Below are 18,039 nucleotides of genomic sequence, written 5' to 3'. Positions count from 1 at the left end.
TAGGACCAACTTCTACCAACTTTAGCCAGTAAGACCTTGATCTGCAAGAAGATGTAGGGCTTGGTTTTAATAAGTTGCCATGACGATTCATTTACACAGCACCCCTTGGTTTAATGTGAAGAAGAGAAAATAACCTACAGTAATACCATTGAGAGGTGATCAAACAGAGGCGGACTGGTGATGAAAGTCACTTTGGAAAATCTCCTACTTCAACAATTGATTGACAAGTCAACAATGTCATACTTCGACTCTCTTATATAGAACTTCTGAGTGAGAATGGGGGTAGAGAAAGATGATGTGAGGACTGTTTCTGGCAAGAGCCGGATACCAAATATCCCTGCCACCTAGGAAAAAGCTGCAGTTTTTATAAGCAACACCTTCATGCCACCTGGGTTGTATACTGTATGTAGCACCCATGCAACCTGACAAGGCCTAATGTCTCTAGACTCAGGTGTACAGGCTTCTCCTGGCAGACTGTCTCCTACATGTTATATATAATGTCAGGTCCATTTTTTAAATGAAAAGTGAGCATAGATTCATCAGTATATTATAAGGGTACATTAAAAAGGTAACACTGCCGTAGTGCTCCTTTTAAAATAAAAAAAATAAATTTTGAGTTTGTAATGGTTTAAGCTGACATGGTAATTTTCAAAGTTTTTCTCACCCCTTCCCTGGATATATTCATGGATGTTTCAAGGTGACAAGCAAGATTCAATTTCAAAATGAGAGATGAACCTTGTGAACTTTTTTTGCCTCCTAATAGTTTTCAGAAACTATCTGGTCTTTATGTGGAGTCATAAAGGAAACGCAGAAAGCTTCAAAAGAGGTTCTGACTGTGTTTACTGTTGTTTACGTAAAGTTGTCCTACTTGTTTATACTACTCTTTATGTCTCTACAATATTTCTGTTTTAGGTCTGTTCTCATTTATACATATATATGTATTTTATTTTTCCCAAGGGAAATCAGGCATCAGTATGTAAAACAACTAGTGTTCCCTGTGGGAACATGTGCCAGGTCTTGCTTCCTGTTTTTCAGCATAAAAAAAATCTCATTATTCTTGTTTAATCATGTAAGATATGAATTATGTGAACTATGTAAATCTGCTTCTCTCAAAACCTGCATGAAGTATCTGGTTGTAATCTAAGTTCTAATGTTAAAGACTTTATTGAGAACAATTGAAGATAAATGACACTTTTCTCCCCCACATTTTCCCCATTTTGTCAATATTGAAAAGTTTTTGGAAATAGAAAACCACAATTCTGCATTATAGCAGTAGTAATTAAAGTAGTCTGAAAGGCTTGTGTGGTTAACATAAAACGATTAACTTCCATACAATTAAGCCTTCGCGCAATACATCGAATACGTCCTTTTAATATTTTTGTCGTCAAAACATAAAAATAGCCGAACACTTTGTATGTGGCCACCCACTTTCTGGACTATTATGTTCAGAACATCCTTGTATGTATGTAAATCACTGTACTTGCTGCATAGACTTTGAGGACATCTTCACATAACCTAACATGACCTGTTTTTGAAACCATTAGAGCCAATTGTTCTGTTAATTTCCAGATTCCAGAGAACTACCTGAGTAAATTAAATTAAATCAGATTAAACAAAGGCACATATCCACACAAGAGGACTGACTCGCTAACGTCTGGAGTCTTTTGACACAGTATGGGATTGCAGTACCGGTACATATGCGAACAATTCCTAAATGCATGTATACTCATTCTTTATACATACTTTAAACAGTAAACGAGTACTCACAAGGCGCGTGATATACAGTACGTGTGCACCTTTAAGTCTTTTCCTTTTACATTTTACATTTTTTCAGCTTAGCTCCTTAATGCAATCAGGTTTTGCAAGATTGGAGGTAGCAAGCATCCCATGCCAGCTGGAGCTGAGCCAGGTTCAGCAGGAGTTTCTCTTTCTTCTGTTTGATATTTACTTTACAACCATTCAGGGGAGCCAGACAGGCCCACTCTTTAGAAAAAGCTGAACAGGAATATGCCTTTACTATTCTTTGGCTATATTGACACAAAACTTTGCCAGCACACAGTATCTGCACCTGTAGCCCTCTTTTTATTATTTACTGCACTGTCACTGTTTGCACTGCCTCTTATTCTAATGATAGATTCACCCAGGGATTGTTGCAGAATGACTAGAGGAGTGAAGAAGGGGGTGGGTGTTGCGTGACTAGGTCTGTTTACTTGTGATGAGCTGCCTTTGCAAGTTGTGTGAACCAGGGATGTCTTATATCAGTGGAGGGCTCAATGCCTGAAATTGTTCCAGACTAAAATATCTCTTTAGTCTAGCAGAGGTGGAGTTTGTTTTCTAAGTGTGTAGTTAGCTGTATGCATGGCCAGAGCAATACTGCAAGCTTCGGGTTGTAATACTGACACACACATTTGTTGTAATCCTGTGGTTTCATGTTTAAAAAAATATCCTGTAGATTTAAGCAGCGATAAGTAGAATTAACTTTTTTCAGGGGGATTTAAAAAACCCAATAACATTTGAAGAAATTCTGACATTTTTTATTTTTCTTTTCTTGCCGTGACATTGTCAGCCACAAGAGGGCACATTTTTTTCCTCTTGACAGTTTCTACCGTGCATAGTTGGCAGAATTTTATAAGTAGAGAAGGACTGTGAATGCATTGTAGACAAATTCAGCACTGTATTGCCAGGAGACTCCTTTAAAAATCTTTTTTTTTTGCTAATGTAAACTATTTGGCTGATTCAACTGAGATTTTCAAGAAAGACTCCAAGAGAAAAGGTCAATTTGATGATCCCCTAGTCTTTATCCTCTTCTGCAGTCCTTGTGTTATGATTTTACAAATACATACTGTACAGCAAGTGCAGAAAAAAGGGGAAATGTTTTCAAAACATCAACTAACTAAAATCTTTATTGGAATGAAAAACAACCCCTGCTGCAATCACAAAAATATTATGGATGTTTCCACTTTACTTTGTAATCCGTTAGGTTTATCACTACAAAATCTCAAATGGGATTTTCAACAAAGCATTATTCCTCACAGTTCTTGTGCGGTGAATCCATATTTTTGAAGGCAGCTTTAGTTGAAGGAAAATCTTTCTCTATGGTTGCAGGACACAGACAAAAACTGGAAGACCCACCGAAGCCTGGTTTATTTTCAGAACGACTGAGCGAGCTAGAACGCCTTCGTCAGTCCACAATGAGAGTCCCCACACAGAACCCCCGGCCATCCCTCAATCCTGCACCAGCCTCCTTTAATCCACAGGGTCAAACGCAGATCTCAGGTAAGGGAATGGGAAGAGAACCTTAAAGCCTGCCCAGTTCCACTCTCCTGGAGAACCAAACAGGCACTACAATCACATAGCCCATGAAGTAGAGTTCATGGTTCCCTGTACCTCGCAGGGGTTGCTGGGAGCTGAGAGATCCCTGGCTAAGGTCAGCTTCACCTGTGACAGCAGTGAGTTGGTGTGGGTTGCCAATAAACCCACACCACATCTGTCACAAAAACAGTCTCAGTTCACTAGTGTCACAACCTAAGCTCTAGCATGAGATGTCTGGATAATAGAAATCAACTGCATTCTTGGAGTAAGTACCTTCAACAGTTCAGTCATCCTGTACTGTAGCCCCCCATTGGTGCTTATAGACAAGAAAGTCTAATTCCTTAACAGGGGTTATTGGGAACATTAACTTTATCTTTATTCATTTATCAGATATTGCATCCATCTTGCTTATTTAGTTACTAATTGATCCCAGAGGCATCTCCAGATGCTTCTCAAAGCATCCCAGAAAACCAACAATTTCTACTTCTTTCGGAAATATACCTGATCTGAAGAAACACTTTTTCTGAAAAAGATTATCTGTTTGTGCATGTCTTTTTTTGTTGGTTACACTGTGAGCATGACATGAAGTGCAGGTTGATGGTATTCATTTTGCAAGGATGATAAGATATGCATCGTGTAGCAGGCAGATGTTTAGGATGTATGATATTATAACCTATTTTAAGTGAAACAGGTCAAATGGAGCCTTTCCTCCAATTAGTGGGCATAGCCTATTCTAGTGGCAGTACTGCTTTCTTTATAAATATGTAGCCAAGCTGCAATGTTTTTACAGGAGACAAAAATGTTCATGTTGAGAGGTATTTCTAATCCAAATAGAAAATCCAAATCTATGGAAAACAAAACTACACAATCAGAATCAGCTCTATGCAGCTACAGTGAAAGCAGATAAGTACTGTATATCATATCTGTTTAAAAAGAAATGTGACTGATAGTATGGCAGACTCCCATAGAAATTCAATCTGTTTTGTTTCCACACTTTGTTTATGAGAAGCATTTACCATGCAAAACGGGAAGATGCACATTTCTGTAAACTTGTTTAAATGCTGCATTTGCATATCACACTACACACACCCATGCAATGTGATTTAAGCTGATCTCAGCACAGAGAACCCTTACACAAGACTGATCTATAAAGCTTTGTTACTGAAAGCACTGTTTTGCATTACACCCACAGTCACACACCCAAGTAGAATTGTTTGCTAAAGGAGGATTTTCTTATTAGAATAACCTGATTTGTTTTGTTATGTAATGTTGGTTTTTGTTGGGTGGGCTAATTGCTTTACTGTATGTGCTGTAGAGTTCAGTAATATCATATTCCACTGTCAAACCCTCTTTTCAGTATTAGTTTTCACCCTGATGGAATACACCTTTTAATAAGTGACAACACTTATTGTAAAAACTTTGAAGAAACTCAGGCTTCCAGTCATAGTTTGTTTTTCATGATTTATACTGTACAGTATGTATATTTGTCAGTTGAATATGTACAGAAGCATTAATGAACAAATTTGCAAGATTAAAAAACCTTGGTGTTAAACTGTAGATCTTACACTTGCTTCTACTGCTGTAAAAGTAAATTATAGTCCAGTGCAGTCATTTTCAAGATGCACTATTCAGTAACAAGGCACTTAACATTGCTGCTGTACAGCTCTTGGATGATGGATTTGATTCCAGGCTGGACAGCCTTCTGTGAGCAGTTCACAACCTCTCATTCTGTTCTCTTGTGGGTTTTTCTCTACTTCTGTTCCCTCCTAGTTTCCAAAGTTGGCTATGTTAATTTATTGTGTGTGTGTCGTCCAGTGGACTATCCCATCCAGGGTTTAGTCTTGGCTTATATCCTCTGCTTCAAGGATAGGTGCTGGGCTGTCATAAACATTAGCAATAAAAAGTGGCTATCTGATAATGAATGGATAGAAGAAGCAGGGCTGTTTCTCTAGCACCTGCGGTCAACCCCAGACACGCAACAGCCTCAAGGCCATATACTGTATCTCCACATACATCAAGAAAATGACCACAGTAACGTTAAATACACAGGGCAATGTGTGCCACTATATTTTTACAGACAACCACTACTTACTATTTTATTGCTAAATTAATGCTAAAAAGGGTGTTTTCAGTTCACAGGAAGTCCTTGGTCTTTTGATAGAAACATTTCATAACACATCAGTTAAATAAAAAACAAATCTGTTCACCACAACTGGATATTGGCTGCTCTTACCTATGACTGCATTCTAATTGTCGTTGGAAAGGTGAAATTTATTCCATTCTTTTTTTAGAAATCTGCTCATTTCTGGTAAGGGTCACTGCAACCTACAGTAGAAGCATTCAGACACAAGATGTGACTGCGCCCAAGACAGTACACCAGCCCTTTTGGAGGAAAAAATATTTGTTTTCCTTACTAGAAATGTGAATTGTATTGATCCACTTTACAGCTAATAATTGTAAACTGCAATCATGACCCTCCTAAAAAAAAGGAGTTTTTACTTTTAAAGAGTAAAAATCTTTGAAACATGTCTGTTTCATTTCAGAGCAGTGCTGGTTGCTTTTTTCCAGAAATTATGGGACGGATTTTTAACAGGTCCAGAAAGCTATGCACATCTAAAAAAGTAAACTGAGAAATGGTGATGCAAAGACTTCATGGCCTCTGTGTTCATTTGTCTTGACAGACCCCAGGCAGTCCCAGTCTTCTCCTCCTTGGTCCTACGACCAACCGTATACTCCCTATCTGAGCCAAATGACATCACCCTCCATCCACTCCACAACCCCTCTCTCCTCCACCCGAGCCACAGGGCTTCCTGCTATCAGCGATGTGCCAAGACGCCTCTCAGGTGAGCAACCGTTCCCTCCTGCAAGTACGGATGTGCCAGCAGTTCTGAGCTGCGGAGGACTGACAGCTAAGGGGGTTACTATATTTAATCTAAATCAAACATTTTTTTGGAACATCAGGAGGATTGACCACTTCAGATGAGGAACACCATGGGCTAAGGTGTGTCTTTCTTGGTGTGTTTGGGGGAGGTGTGACTGTTTGCTGTACGTGCTATTTCAATCTCATTTGAATAAAGTGAGCACATTTCTCAGTATTGTTTTCCCTCCTTTCACCCATAGCTCACTCATTTTTTGCCTCTAGGGTTTACCACCTGCTTCTGACATTCCGGGACACTATTAGATATGTTAAAACTGACATTAATTTCTTGGCTATTGGATCGAGTACCAGTGCTTAATTATTAAGAGGTGAATATGGCAATATAATAGTATTATATAAAAAACCCTAATTTTTGTACTTTTATTACTTTGCCGTTTACCATTTAAAATTGAAAGTCTGCCATGTTAAGTCTTAACGTAATTTAATAATGTAGATTTGCCTAGTGAAAATTTGAACTAGGCATTAGTTGTATTGTTTGTGCAAATTAATGTAATTGAAGTAATACATCAATTATGAGGCACCTTGTCAATTTCAATTGTCAAGTTACACTGTGAAGAGTAAAGAAAAAAAAACAAAAAGGTGCTGATTACTTATGCTGGGACTTGTGACATATCAAGTAAGAGAAGTGACGTACTCTGGCATAGAGTGTTTTGTGTTGCCAGTTGGAATAAATGAGTGCCTTACCTGAACATTCAGTATGCTAAATCTCTGAAGAAGCATTCCAAACGCTTGTTTTCCTCTTACAAAAAAACCCAACAACTTGCCATTTCAAAACTGGCAAAGATTCTAAAAAGGCTGCTCATTCATTATGTCATATGTTCACATGTTGAATTGTTAATAATATGACCACCATTGGTCAGGTGGTCACAAACCATACACAGGTTTGGTAAATACATTAACTACTGCTACAGATCATAATGGAACAAAATCCAGTTTTCAGACTACAGTAACATTTTCTGAAAACATTATTTTCTATGTCAGATGTTTTACTTATCCATTATTTAGGATTTTTTTATCATTAGCTTCTGTCAACAGTGAGTTAAATTAATTGTTATCCCTCTTTTACAAGCACTTTTTGAAGGTGGTATAGAATCTATATAAATCTACAATTCTTTAAATCTAGAGTGGCTCATAAAATATGTTTTTCAGAACAGTTGTCTGTAGTGCAGGCTTTGTGGAAAGAGACTGTTGCTCCTGCAGTTTTACAGTATATTACAATTGCTTTGAGCTTCTGAGGAAGTTTCATGGAAATGGGTAATAACAGGGCTGTTGAGGACCAAGCGAGTGTCTGATTTCCATTATTGGAAGCGACAGTTGAGAGACATTACTCAAGGTAATTTGAGGACTCTGCATGCAATGGTTTTAACTCCATATTACTTTAATGCATATGTAGAGTAATATGTGTTCCTCTACATGACCATTCTTTTACATTTTTAAAGCCTGCAAATTTTCCTCCATGCACCTGTTTGACAAACTGCCAGGTGATTTTCCTAAGGATTTTCTATTTTTTTCCTTCCACTAAGCCTAGAGCCAATGCTGAAATCTAGATTACTCTCACTACTCTGGTTCAATGGCACTTTGAACCCCAGCCAACTGCATCATTTAATTTGATTAGTTTAGATTTGTGCCCTCTTTCATCTTTAAAAAGAGGAGCTTTGTTCTTTTCATAAAGACACACATGCCTCTCGGTCCTGATGTTCATCCTATCATTGGAAATACACAAAATACATTCAGTACCTTCAGAAACCTTCAGCTGGAATTCACCATACTGTATCCTGTATGGCAGCTCCTTACTCTGCAGACTTCCCAGTCCTTTTTCATGCCAGTACTTTATCACAGCTGTCATCTTTATTGATTAATTCATCTATGTGATACCTAGCTTCTTCTACCTTTTCCTCTCTCCCACTAAATTTAAAGTGCAAAACTTAAAGTGTAAATGTACTGTAACTGTATTTACATTTGCTATTGGAGTTCTTCAAGTGAATGCTCAAGAACAGGGACAAACTCATCAGCAATGCCCAACAAACTGTAAATGAAGCAGCAAGGTTCATGAGTATTTCAGAAAAATACTCATGAGAATTTGTTTGCAAGCAATGTCATCACCAAATTCAGCTTCATCAAGTACAATAATGATCAAGTACAATAAAGTCTGGGGTTGTGTTTTCTAAGTTTTAATAGTAAATGCTTTCAGAATTTTGAATACTTAATATTTATATATAGACTTTTATGTTATAATGTTATAGAGTTTTCATTAAAATAAATTTCAGTGATTAACTGGTGTGAAGTGTTGGAAGTTGCGTCTTTTAACATTTTACATTACCCAATCAGCTGAGCACAGATTTAAGCTACAGAAATCAAGAAAGTAAGATTTCCATCATTTTTCTGCAACACAAAGATACTTTATTAAAATTGTAAATTTGTATTTATGTTATAATTTTCCTTAGCCTGCTAGGCCAAAAATCATGCTGTCCTTTGCTTGTGTCAGTTCAGTGAAATTTACAGTTGTGTAATATTACATATATTAATCACAGGCACACTTTTTATGGTTTTCGTTCTTATTCCTGATTTTAGTGGAGGAAAATGCTAGACTTTATGGAGTTTTCATAGTCAGCATTCATGAGAATTTGTTGGCAAATCCATATCTTTTTCCATAGGGAAATAAATCTTTTTGGTAATTCTGGTGGCAATACTGCAGTTTTTTTTGCAACTCCCTCAATTTAAGAGATGGATTGTACTGGCACGGAATATTGCAGCATTTATAGATTGACCTTGAATATCAGTGGAACAACTTAACACTTAATTAAGTCTAATGTACTGATCTGTCTAATGAACTAATTTCAGGATCCTTAGAAATAAAACCTGAATACCTCACAGCATGTCTGGACTAAACTTGTACACTCTTGAATTAATTGGACCAATTATTTGCTGAATTCATTAAAATATATGTGCATCATGAATACTAATTAAGTGATGATTAAGGGTGATAAAACCTGGTGGGCTGTTGCTCTCCAAGGCCAGCAAAGACCATACTTGATAGAGTAGAGCAGACACGTTTCTTCAAGCCCATTTGGTAAAGTGGCAACCGATGCTTAGGCAGCATTATTTTTTTCTTATCTTTTTGTGTGTGTGTTGTCATTTGTACTTCCTGCTTCCTGATTGCACACAAGTTGCTGGCTGTTGGAAGATGACTGATGAGGCACTGGGGAGCACTGCAGTTAACAGTGCTCAGCACAACAGGCAGCAAAAATGTTAACAGTGCCAAATCCAAAGGGCACTATACATTAGAAAGAAATGAGGTTGCACATTGACATCCACCATTCCTGCTATACTACCATGAGAATTCTATTGGAAAGATTGTTTTGTAGTAGCGAGAACTGCTGATAAATGTGATTAAGCTTAGCAAATGTGATTAACATGAGATAATACAACAGTATCCGAATTAAGCACTTGAGTGAACAGCTCTCCAGCTGCTGACTAACTGAAAAGCTCCAGAGGTCTGCTCTGTAGTTTTTATTATTCCCTGTTAAGTGGAATTAGCAGCTAATTGCACATGAGTCAACAGGCATTATCAATCACCACGCTTATTAATTCTGCCAACACAAACAGCTTTCACAACCTCCTTTGACCGGCTGTAACACAAGCAATTTCCAGTTTCAGTAATTAGCCCAATTTATTAATTCTGTGATTAACTTTCATTGAAAACTGACTTTTACCAGATTTTACTGACTGAATTTTCACTCAATAGTAAATTGGGACTATAGATGAAAAGCATTCATAACACAACTGATAATCTGTTTTGACTGTTAAACTAAAGCTTAGTTTAACTAAACATGTACTGTGTGGAGCAGGGGAATGGGAGTAGGTAGAGTAGAGTCTCTTATACTGTAGAACAGAGCATATGGAAAATCTTCCTTACAGCCTTATACCTCCACTTTAACTACAAGGACTCTATAAGTAAGTGTAGCTGACATATCATATATTGTGGTTTAGGAAGGCCATTTTATTATTTTTCTGTTCATTCATTGAAAACAGTATTCAAAATGTTAAATAGTATTTTCAGTAAGGGCAGTGTTAATTAAATAATGTGAAAAACATGTGCCATAATAGCCTTTGTCTTACAAAAGTGAATGCACGTGGTGTTATCTGCACAATTCTTCTCCTGCTTTGCAGGGAAGAAGATTCTGACAAGCAGAAAGAAAATCCTCTGGTGCTTACTATTAAAAGCTGAATTTGAGCTAAAGACAAGTTGCCCTGTTCCTTTTCAAAGATAGCTGCCCATTCCTTGACGACTGTTTCCTCTTTTTGAATGGCAAAGATCTGATAATTCAGAAAAGTGAACATTTCTAATTCACCACACATGTTATTGAACAAACGTTGATCTGACTTTTGCAGCACTTCAAACATAACACTCTGCCTCTGGAAAGCAGACATTGTGACAGGGAAGACGCCTTGTGATTTATGATTAGAAAACTCCATTCAAGGCCACTGTTTTTAGGAAGGGAGGCTTTTTTTCAGTGTTTTGGTAGCCACAACCTATTAGTGGTTTTTAATTTTTAGAAAACCAACAGAAGGGCTGAAAGAGCAGATCTGCCCTTTTTCTTTGGCTAAACGGAGGCACGCAACCACATCTGAGGGTGCACTTGGCTCATTATGCATTTCATGGAAATTGTTTTTCCTAAAAGCGTTTCCATATGTGCACTCCCGATTTATCCCAACTTTTGTCAGTGTGTGTACAGACGCACACACATCCACACACGCTGATTGGAGCTAGTTCGGAGATGTGACAGGAGAATCATGTGATCACAGGGCCACTTGTGTGGCCTCTTTTAAAGATACCGCGCCTTGATACTTGGATCTCGTCCTGTTACATATCTGGTTTCAAAGAGCCACTTAAAAAAAAAGAAGCTTAATCAATGCAATATTGATTCTTAAGTCCTTCCAGATATGGGAGTTGAGAACTTGAATGATACTGCTGCAAATATTGTAATTTTATATCTTAAACTGTACTTTTGAAAAGTAGTATTTTGAGCTTACAATTAAGATGGAAATGCAAAGTTGATGAGGAAGACGAATGAAACTGGTACAAACTGGCTTCTTTTCATTTTTCTACTCACTTTTAAAATGATCTTTATTTGCATGTTCATCATGGTAACAAGTGTCTCTGCATTCAAAGACAGGGGTTATCTTCTTCTCTTAAACTGGGGTTCTCTTCTTAGTTAAAGACTAGCATACCATCCTGTTCCATAGTATTGTATGTTTGTGCTTGCTTTTATATTCTTTTGATGTTTCTTAAAGTCTTTTTTCATTCAGAATCAGTGCCTGCAGTATTATAACACCTTACTGGATCACTCTAATAAAGATCAAAAGGCCTTTCATATGTGTTTTCTAACCTGTTTTGCAACTTTCTGTGACACATCTTGTAAGATTCAGTGCTGCTGTTTGTGCTTCGTTCAGTCACTCATATGACAAATATCTCCTATAAGAAGAGTGGTTTGTCAACAAGGCTTTGAAAATATAGTGAAAATGGTATAAACTGTATCTGTGAAGAGTATATATCTTTATTTGCAGTTGGTTTTGTACCCAAAGTGCAATTCAAGTCGTTACTTCAATAATGTTGACCTATTGTAGCAGGTTTTAAAACTGTACTCTTTGGTAGTTCCATATCAGTTTTCATTTTAGGCTATGGTACCTACTGTATGCAAGTGAATTATAACCCTTTGTGTGATGGATTTGCAACTTTAAATGACTACTTTCATAATGCTTCTTCATGGAAAAGTGAGATGTCATTTTTTATTAATAGTATTTTCAATAAGAAGGAATAATCTGACATATTCTGTCATCAATCAATATTAGTTATAGATCCCTCATCAATCTGGGAGAATGATGCAGGGAGACTATAATAGAAATCAAACAGGTAGTCACAGCATGATGAACATGACTCAGCTAAATGGATTTTAATCGCCTGTAACTCAAAGTCTCCCTTCTAGACACATAAAGAATTAACTTAAGTCCACATAAGGAATTAACCTAAACCTCTACTTATATTAAAAATTGAAATGCTCCACAAAGTATTAAGAAATTAATTAGATGCTTGTCTAGAAATAATGTGTCTGGGGTTATACAGCAACAGACAAAGTGAAAATGCCATTTTTGTATACATACTGTACAGTATGCCTCAGCATCACTTTCTCTAAATGTTACATTCTAAAATTTAGACCATTTGTTCTTCATGGTTTAAACAATAGTTAAATTTTAAAAAGAAGACCAATAAATTATGTATGTTTCTGTGCCAACTTTGACACCCAAAACATTCTTTTGAAGAAATCCTCAATTTCTCCCATCACCTTATTATTTAAAAAATGGAAGTCTAACAGCTTACTCCAGTACTTTTTCTTGTATAGAGTAGCACCTATTGAACTGCACTGATTTTTATTCCATTTGCTCCCAGCAGGTGCTTCAGATCTGAGCCCATTTTCAGACCCTCGACAGTTTGAGCGCCAGTTCGCTGGCCTCTCCTCCCTCACCGAGAGCCGATTTTCCAGTCCCAGAATGCACTACCCCGCCACATTCACCTACACGCCCACACCGGTCACGTCAGGCATGTCACTGGGCATGTCCACAACCACCCACTACCACACCTACCTGCCTCCGCCTTACCCTGGCTCTACCCAGAACCAAAGTGGACCCTTCCAGACCAGCAGCACACCCTATCTCTACTATGGAGCATCCTCTGGGTCCTACCAATTCTCCATGGTGCCAGGGGGAGATCGCTCACCTTCCAGGATGCTCCCACCTTGCACTAGTGCTTCCACTGGCAGCTCTCTAATCAACCCCAACCTTCCAAATCAAAATGATGGGGTTGATGCTGATGGAAGTCACAGCAGCTCACCCACTGTGCTAAACTCAAGCGGAAGAATGGACGAGTCAGTGTGGCGGCCATATTGAAACACCGGGACTTTTTAAAGAATCAACACGGGGCCTTTTTAGAAAAACAGTAAGACTCCAATCAAGAGCAGTTAATATGAGTGTCTTAATTTAAATCTATGGTTATAAAGCACAAATCGTCACAGGAATATTATATCCTTTATTCAGGAAGGATTTTTTACATTTCTAATTGAACCTAAAAGTGGAATAAACATGGTACACAGACCTTTTAATATTTATCCAAAATGGTACTAGATTTCTCAGCGTTCTCAAAGCAATAAGGATGAAGTGAAGAGGATAACAATTTTTGGAAGAATAAGACATTATCCAAATATTTTTGTCATTCCACTGCAAAATCTGTGTCAAAACAGTGGACATTACTGATTTAAATAGGTCATGAAAAAAGAGCTTCCTCATGCTTTGCATTGGTTTTGTACAATACCGGTATATAGATTGTGTTATTTTTTTTTCAAGGCTGTTTAGTTGAGCATTTTGTTTTTTTATACTAACTAAATTTTGATGCTGCAAATTTAGCACTGAATGCCAGTCTTTGCTTTTTTATATATATTTAACAGAAATTCAGTTACTTTTAATGGTACCAGTTATACATTTCCCTTGTGTGTGTGTTCTTTATTTGTCTCTTAATTTAAATTGTAAAAAGCTGAAAGAAAGGCTATGTCTTACAGATGCCATAGTATCTATTTGGTAATTAAGATTTGGAAGTTTGAATAATATTTTGAAGCATCTTTAATTTAAAAACTTATTTTTTAGGTAATGTAAAAATATATTTGAGAACCCAAAGAAATGAATCATTTTTTCTGTCCAATGTGTATTTTTTAATTAAGTGTTAGTAGAAAGAATTAGGAAAGAAGGCCAGTACTTCAAGGTAAAATTTCTAAAATAAAAGCCTGAAGATATCTGAGTAAACATTTAATTTTGTCTCTCCACTCATATGAACTTTGGTTAAAATCTGGATTGCTGTAAAATAACAGAAAGGGAGGGTAAATTTACAGTAGCACTGAAACAGGTCTCACAAATTGTACTGTGATAAAGTTTCATCCCTGGTCCTAACTGTTGTCTAATCTCTAAACCAAAAACATTGGCTTTGAATCATGATTATGCATATTATTTCTATGAGAGAAACATTTGAATTTGTACTTAAGAATTACAGTAGAGTATCACTGTGGCCTTAACCCTTTCTCTGACTGTACAATCAGGCAGTGTAGACATGTTTACCGTGTGAAACTTAGGGAGTCTGCAGATTTGTTTTTACTGGTAACTGGTAAAGGCAGTAACCCAAGTGCAGGTTATCGTTACAATCACAAGTGTCAGCGTCATGTCACTAGTTATGAGCCAAGACACGAAACAAATAATTGGCAGTTCCCAATCTGATAGGAATAAAAAAAAAGTTAAAAAACTAACTACAAGGGTAAATGCAACCATACAGGTGAGAAAATAATCAGATGTAAATACATCTTCAGTTTAAACATTTTAATTATACACTGATAATTATCAAATAACTGTGATAATTATGTATGAGAGCATAATTGTAAGCATGATCAATTCTGAAAGTCAGAATCGCAGGCTGTGCTGAAAAAAGCTTCACTACTTGTGTAAATGCTGCGATCCTTTTATAGTAAAAAAAATTATGTTTTCTTTTTGTGCTTGTTTCTGTGGACCTATCGAGTGGTCCTCAAAGCCCTGCAGTTGTCAATTTTAATTGGGACTTCAAAGAAACTTCTCCTTACCTAACCCTTACCGAATTGGCCTATATTTTAATATCCCCTCAATTTCTTTTTAATCTTACAAGTGTTATACGGTATATTGATGACATCCAGTAATGAATGTTTACATTACCCATTAAACAAGATCTTGGGTACAATTTATTTCTGTGTGAGCTGCACTTGATTTTTAATTATTCTGTCTCTATTATCAGTTATGCATTCCAAATTTTGTATTGTGGCTGAACCATGATTATGCTTATACTATCATTATGCTTATACTGATATCCACTTTTGATTCATTTACATTCAATTGTATGTGTGGAAAACTAATCAAATTACAGAAAGGTTTGATGATAACTCACATATAATTCTATACATAAATTAAATTAGGCAAACTACAGTGTAGCTATTAGAAGGCGCACCATTCCAGGTTAGGGTGGAAAATAAGAGAAGAACATGCAGTGAATTATGGATATGAATATTAGTTGGCTCTTCATCCATTCATAACCCTAGAGAAGACGGAACTGCTTTGCAACTTTACATGTAGTTTATTTGCACATATAGATTAAAGTTACAGGCCACAGACAGCTATTCCACTCTTCCTGGGGCACGTCAGTGTGACATAGCTAGGGCTGACCAGTGATACAGTCATACAGTATATGTTTCTGAATGAACACCCTTCCATTTTGGGATGTGAGATAAGAACAGCATTATGGGTATTCATTTTACCTCGCTAATCATATTAGCTACCTAACTAATACAACTTTGACTTCGTGCACAAAAACACGAAATGGCAACTGTTAAAACTACAGGCATTGAAATACACTTGATGATTTACATAGGTTTACAAGCAATGGAATCCAGATACAGTCTATTGTGTTTATGAATTGTGTGCTGGCCTGTTTTTCTTCAGTTCTTTTACCCACTGACCTTATCACAGTTTATTGAGACCTAAACTTGTTTGCCTATTGGCTTTAATTCTGAATAACGGGTACATTTATAATTTTATTGAAAATGCTTTGGGTCTGGTTTTGATGGCAATCCATAAGTGTGTATAAAATAAAAAAAATGTTAAATATATAATGTATTATTTATTGCAAAATTTCCACAACCACCCCAAGCCATTTTAAGAAGCATTTTGCTTTGTCATACCAAAAAATAATCATATTGGATGACAGTTATGTTCCATTTCAGCATTGCATCGTGGCCTGGCCTATTTTACACGAGTAATTGCTATTTCATAATGTATTTTAAATTTATTTATTTGATGTGATAGGTAGAAGTGTACCATTCATGATTTTTGGTATTCATTTTCATCAGCACTTAAAACCAAGTGTCTGGTTACACGTCTAATGAAAAGAATACTGCCAAGGTGAACTGTTACCTATTTAAGAAAAAAAGGTACTATATTTGTAATCATTATTTTTTTTTTAATTATTGTTGCTGAGAAGGGCTTTTGAAGATATTAATATGTTTTTGTATACATATAAAAAGTAATTTTTTAAAAGTTCTGTATAATGTAATTTAATAAGGCTGCAGGCAGCAACCTGGGAAACCAATGTAAGAATTCTTTTGTATGTTTGTACAGTGAAGCACTTCAGTTCTGTTTTTGTGTTTTAATCAACAGCCTGATTAATTTTTGGAACAAGTGGCTCAGATGAAAAATAACACGTCATACTGCAAACTATTGTGATTCAAGGTTTTGGTAACTGATAACTATCAGCTAATGTCATTATTAGCAATACATATGAGTAAGCAGTCCTTAAGCAGGACCTCTATGAAATGTCTATGATATCCCTAAGAAACCAACCAATTCATTTTAAATGTATATAGAACCATTCACAGCTTTTAAGGGTCTCATTGTGCTTTAAAACACCACCCTTGATTTTATTACATTTATGCCTTTCATTTAGCAGAACATATTTAAAAATAGTCTGGCAATGGGAATCACCGAAGGAGTTGGTTAGAATCTGCCCAGAATAATCATATTAATAATCTAATCAATAACAAGTAAAGCATTTAGTGTTTTTTCTGTCACTCCAAAAAATGTTATACTAAATGTCAATAGAAAGATGGAAACCTACTGTGCAATGCTTCTTATGATCATACTATGGAAATGGTTTGTTTGTAGCCAATAATTAAGAGTGCTACCTACTGGTCTCCCAACATCCATTCACACAATGCCCCAGAGTTTTTCAATTCAACTGATGAATGGGTCAGATCATTAATAATGTTTCAGTAAAAGCTCTAGGGAGGCATTCAGTTTTGGGCAAAATGTTCATTTATTTTATACTGTCAGTAAATATTTCTGAAGAGTAAGAAAATATGTCCTCAGGCATACTTTCTCTGTGCTGCTTCAATACCAATATAAAAATGAAAGTCATAAACAAGCACAAAAGAAACCAGCTAGTCTTGCATGAACAGGACACATATTAATCCCTGACACAGTAAGACTGCCTAAGTGTTTACATGCAGAAAGACCCTTCGAACACAGTAGGGTATTTATTCTGGGCTCTATGAAACCTTGAACTCAGCTTTGCGTTTTTACAACCATCTCAGATTTCACCATTTAACGTTTCTTTTGGCTGTGAGAAGGGCTGAGCATTGTTTACAAAATGTTTACAAAACTGTAAACGAATAACAGCAACTCTAACTTTCCATTGTTATACTGTATTCAAATTTATATATATGCACGTACGTATTACTCAGCAAACATACTTTTACGTAATACTTTTAATTACATTTTTCCTGTTTGGGCTTGTTCTTTAGTAATGCTTAACCTTCTGGCATACAACTGCAAAAAATAAAGAGTACGTATTTTGTAGCATGTATAAAACTAAGCTTTTTTATTGTTGTCAATCATTTGCTTTCCAAGCACATACTGTACAGATGCAGTGTTTTATGTTTTTTCTACAGACTCCATTGATTGTGAACAAGTTTTTTTTTCCACATCATAAGGGACTAATAACAGCTAGTGAGATTGTCTGGTATTTTCTCATGATTGTAACATGTTTGTTTTTGAGAATAAAAGTTGCTTTTTTTGTTAAGATGCAATGGCTTCAGTGAGTGTGTAAGTGCCTTTTTTCATTTCGTTGTGAATTCCTGCTGTTGTAAGCATTACTTCCTCAGATTAAGTGTTTT

At 36.4% G+C, this 18,039-nt stretch overlaps 1 protein-coding gene across 2 annotated transcripts in view; it reads left to right on the top strand.

Annotated features, from left to right (window-relative positions):
* runx2a (RUNX family transcription factor 2a) overlaps positions 1–13,613 on the top strand; it is a 93,504-nt gene extending 79,891 nt beyond the window's left edge. The window contains exons 5-7 of one of the 2 annotated variants that reach the window (XM_088935065.1): positions 3,106–3,276; positions 5,994–6,155; positions 12,702–13,613. In XM_088935065.1, coding sequence (XP_088791191.1) covers positions 3,106–3,276; positions 5,994–6,155; positions 12,702–13,195 — 827 coding nt within the window. In that variant the 3' untranslated portion in view covers positions 13,196–13,613. The remainder of the gene's footprint in view (positions 1–3,105; positions 3,277–5,993; positions 6,156–12,701) is intronic. The other variant, XM_088935073.1, reaches the window with a different exon arrangement.
* The last annotated feature ends 4,426 nt before the right edge of the window (positions 13,614–18,039 follow it).

The sequence above is a fragment of the Atractosteus spatula genome, chromosome 2, assembly GCF_055471065.1.
Source record: "Atractosteus spatula isolate fAtrSpa1 chromosome 2, fAtrSpa1.hap1, whole genome shotgun sequence".
In the NCBI taxonomy this organism is placed as follows: Eukaryota; Metazoa; Chordata; class Actinopteri; order Semionotiformes; family Lepisosteidae; genus Atractosteus; species Atractosteus spatula.
This window is presented reverse-complemented; position numbering and strand designations above follow the sequence as displayed.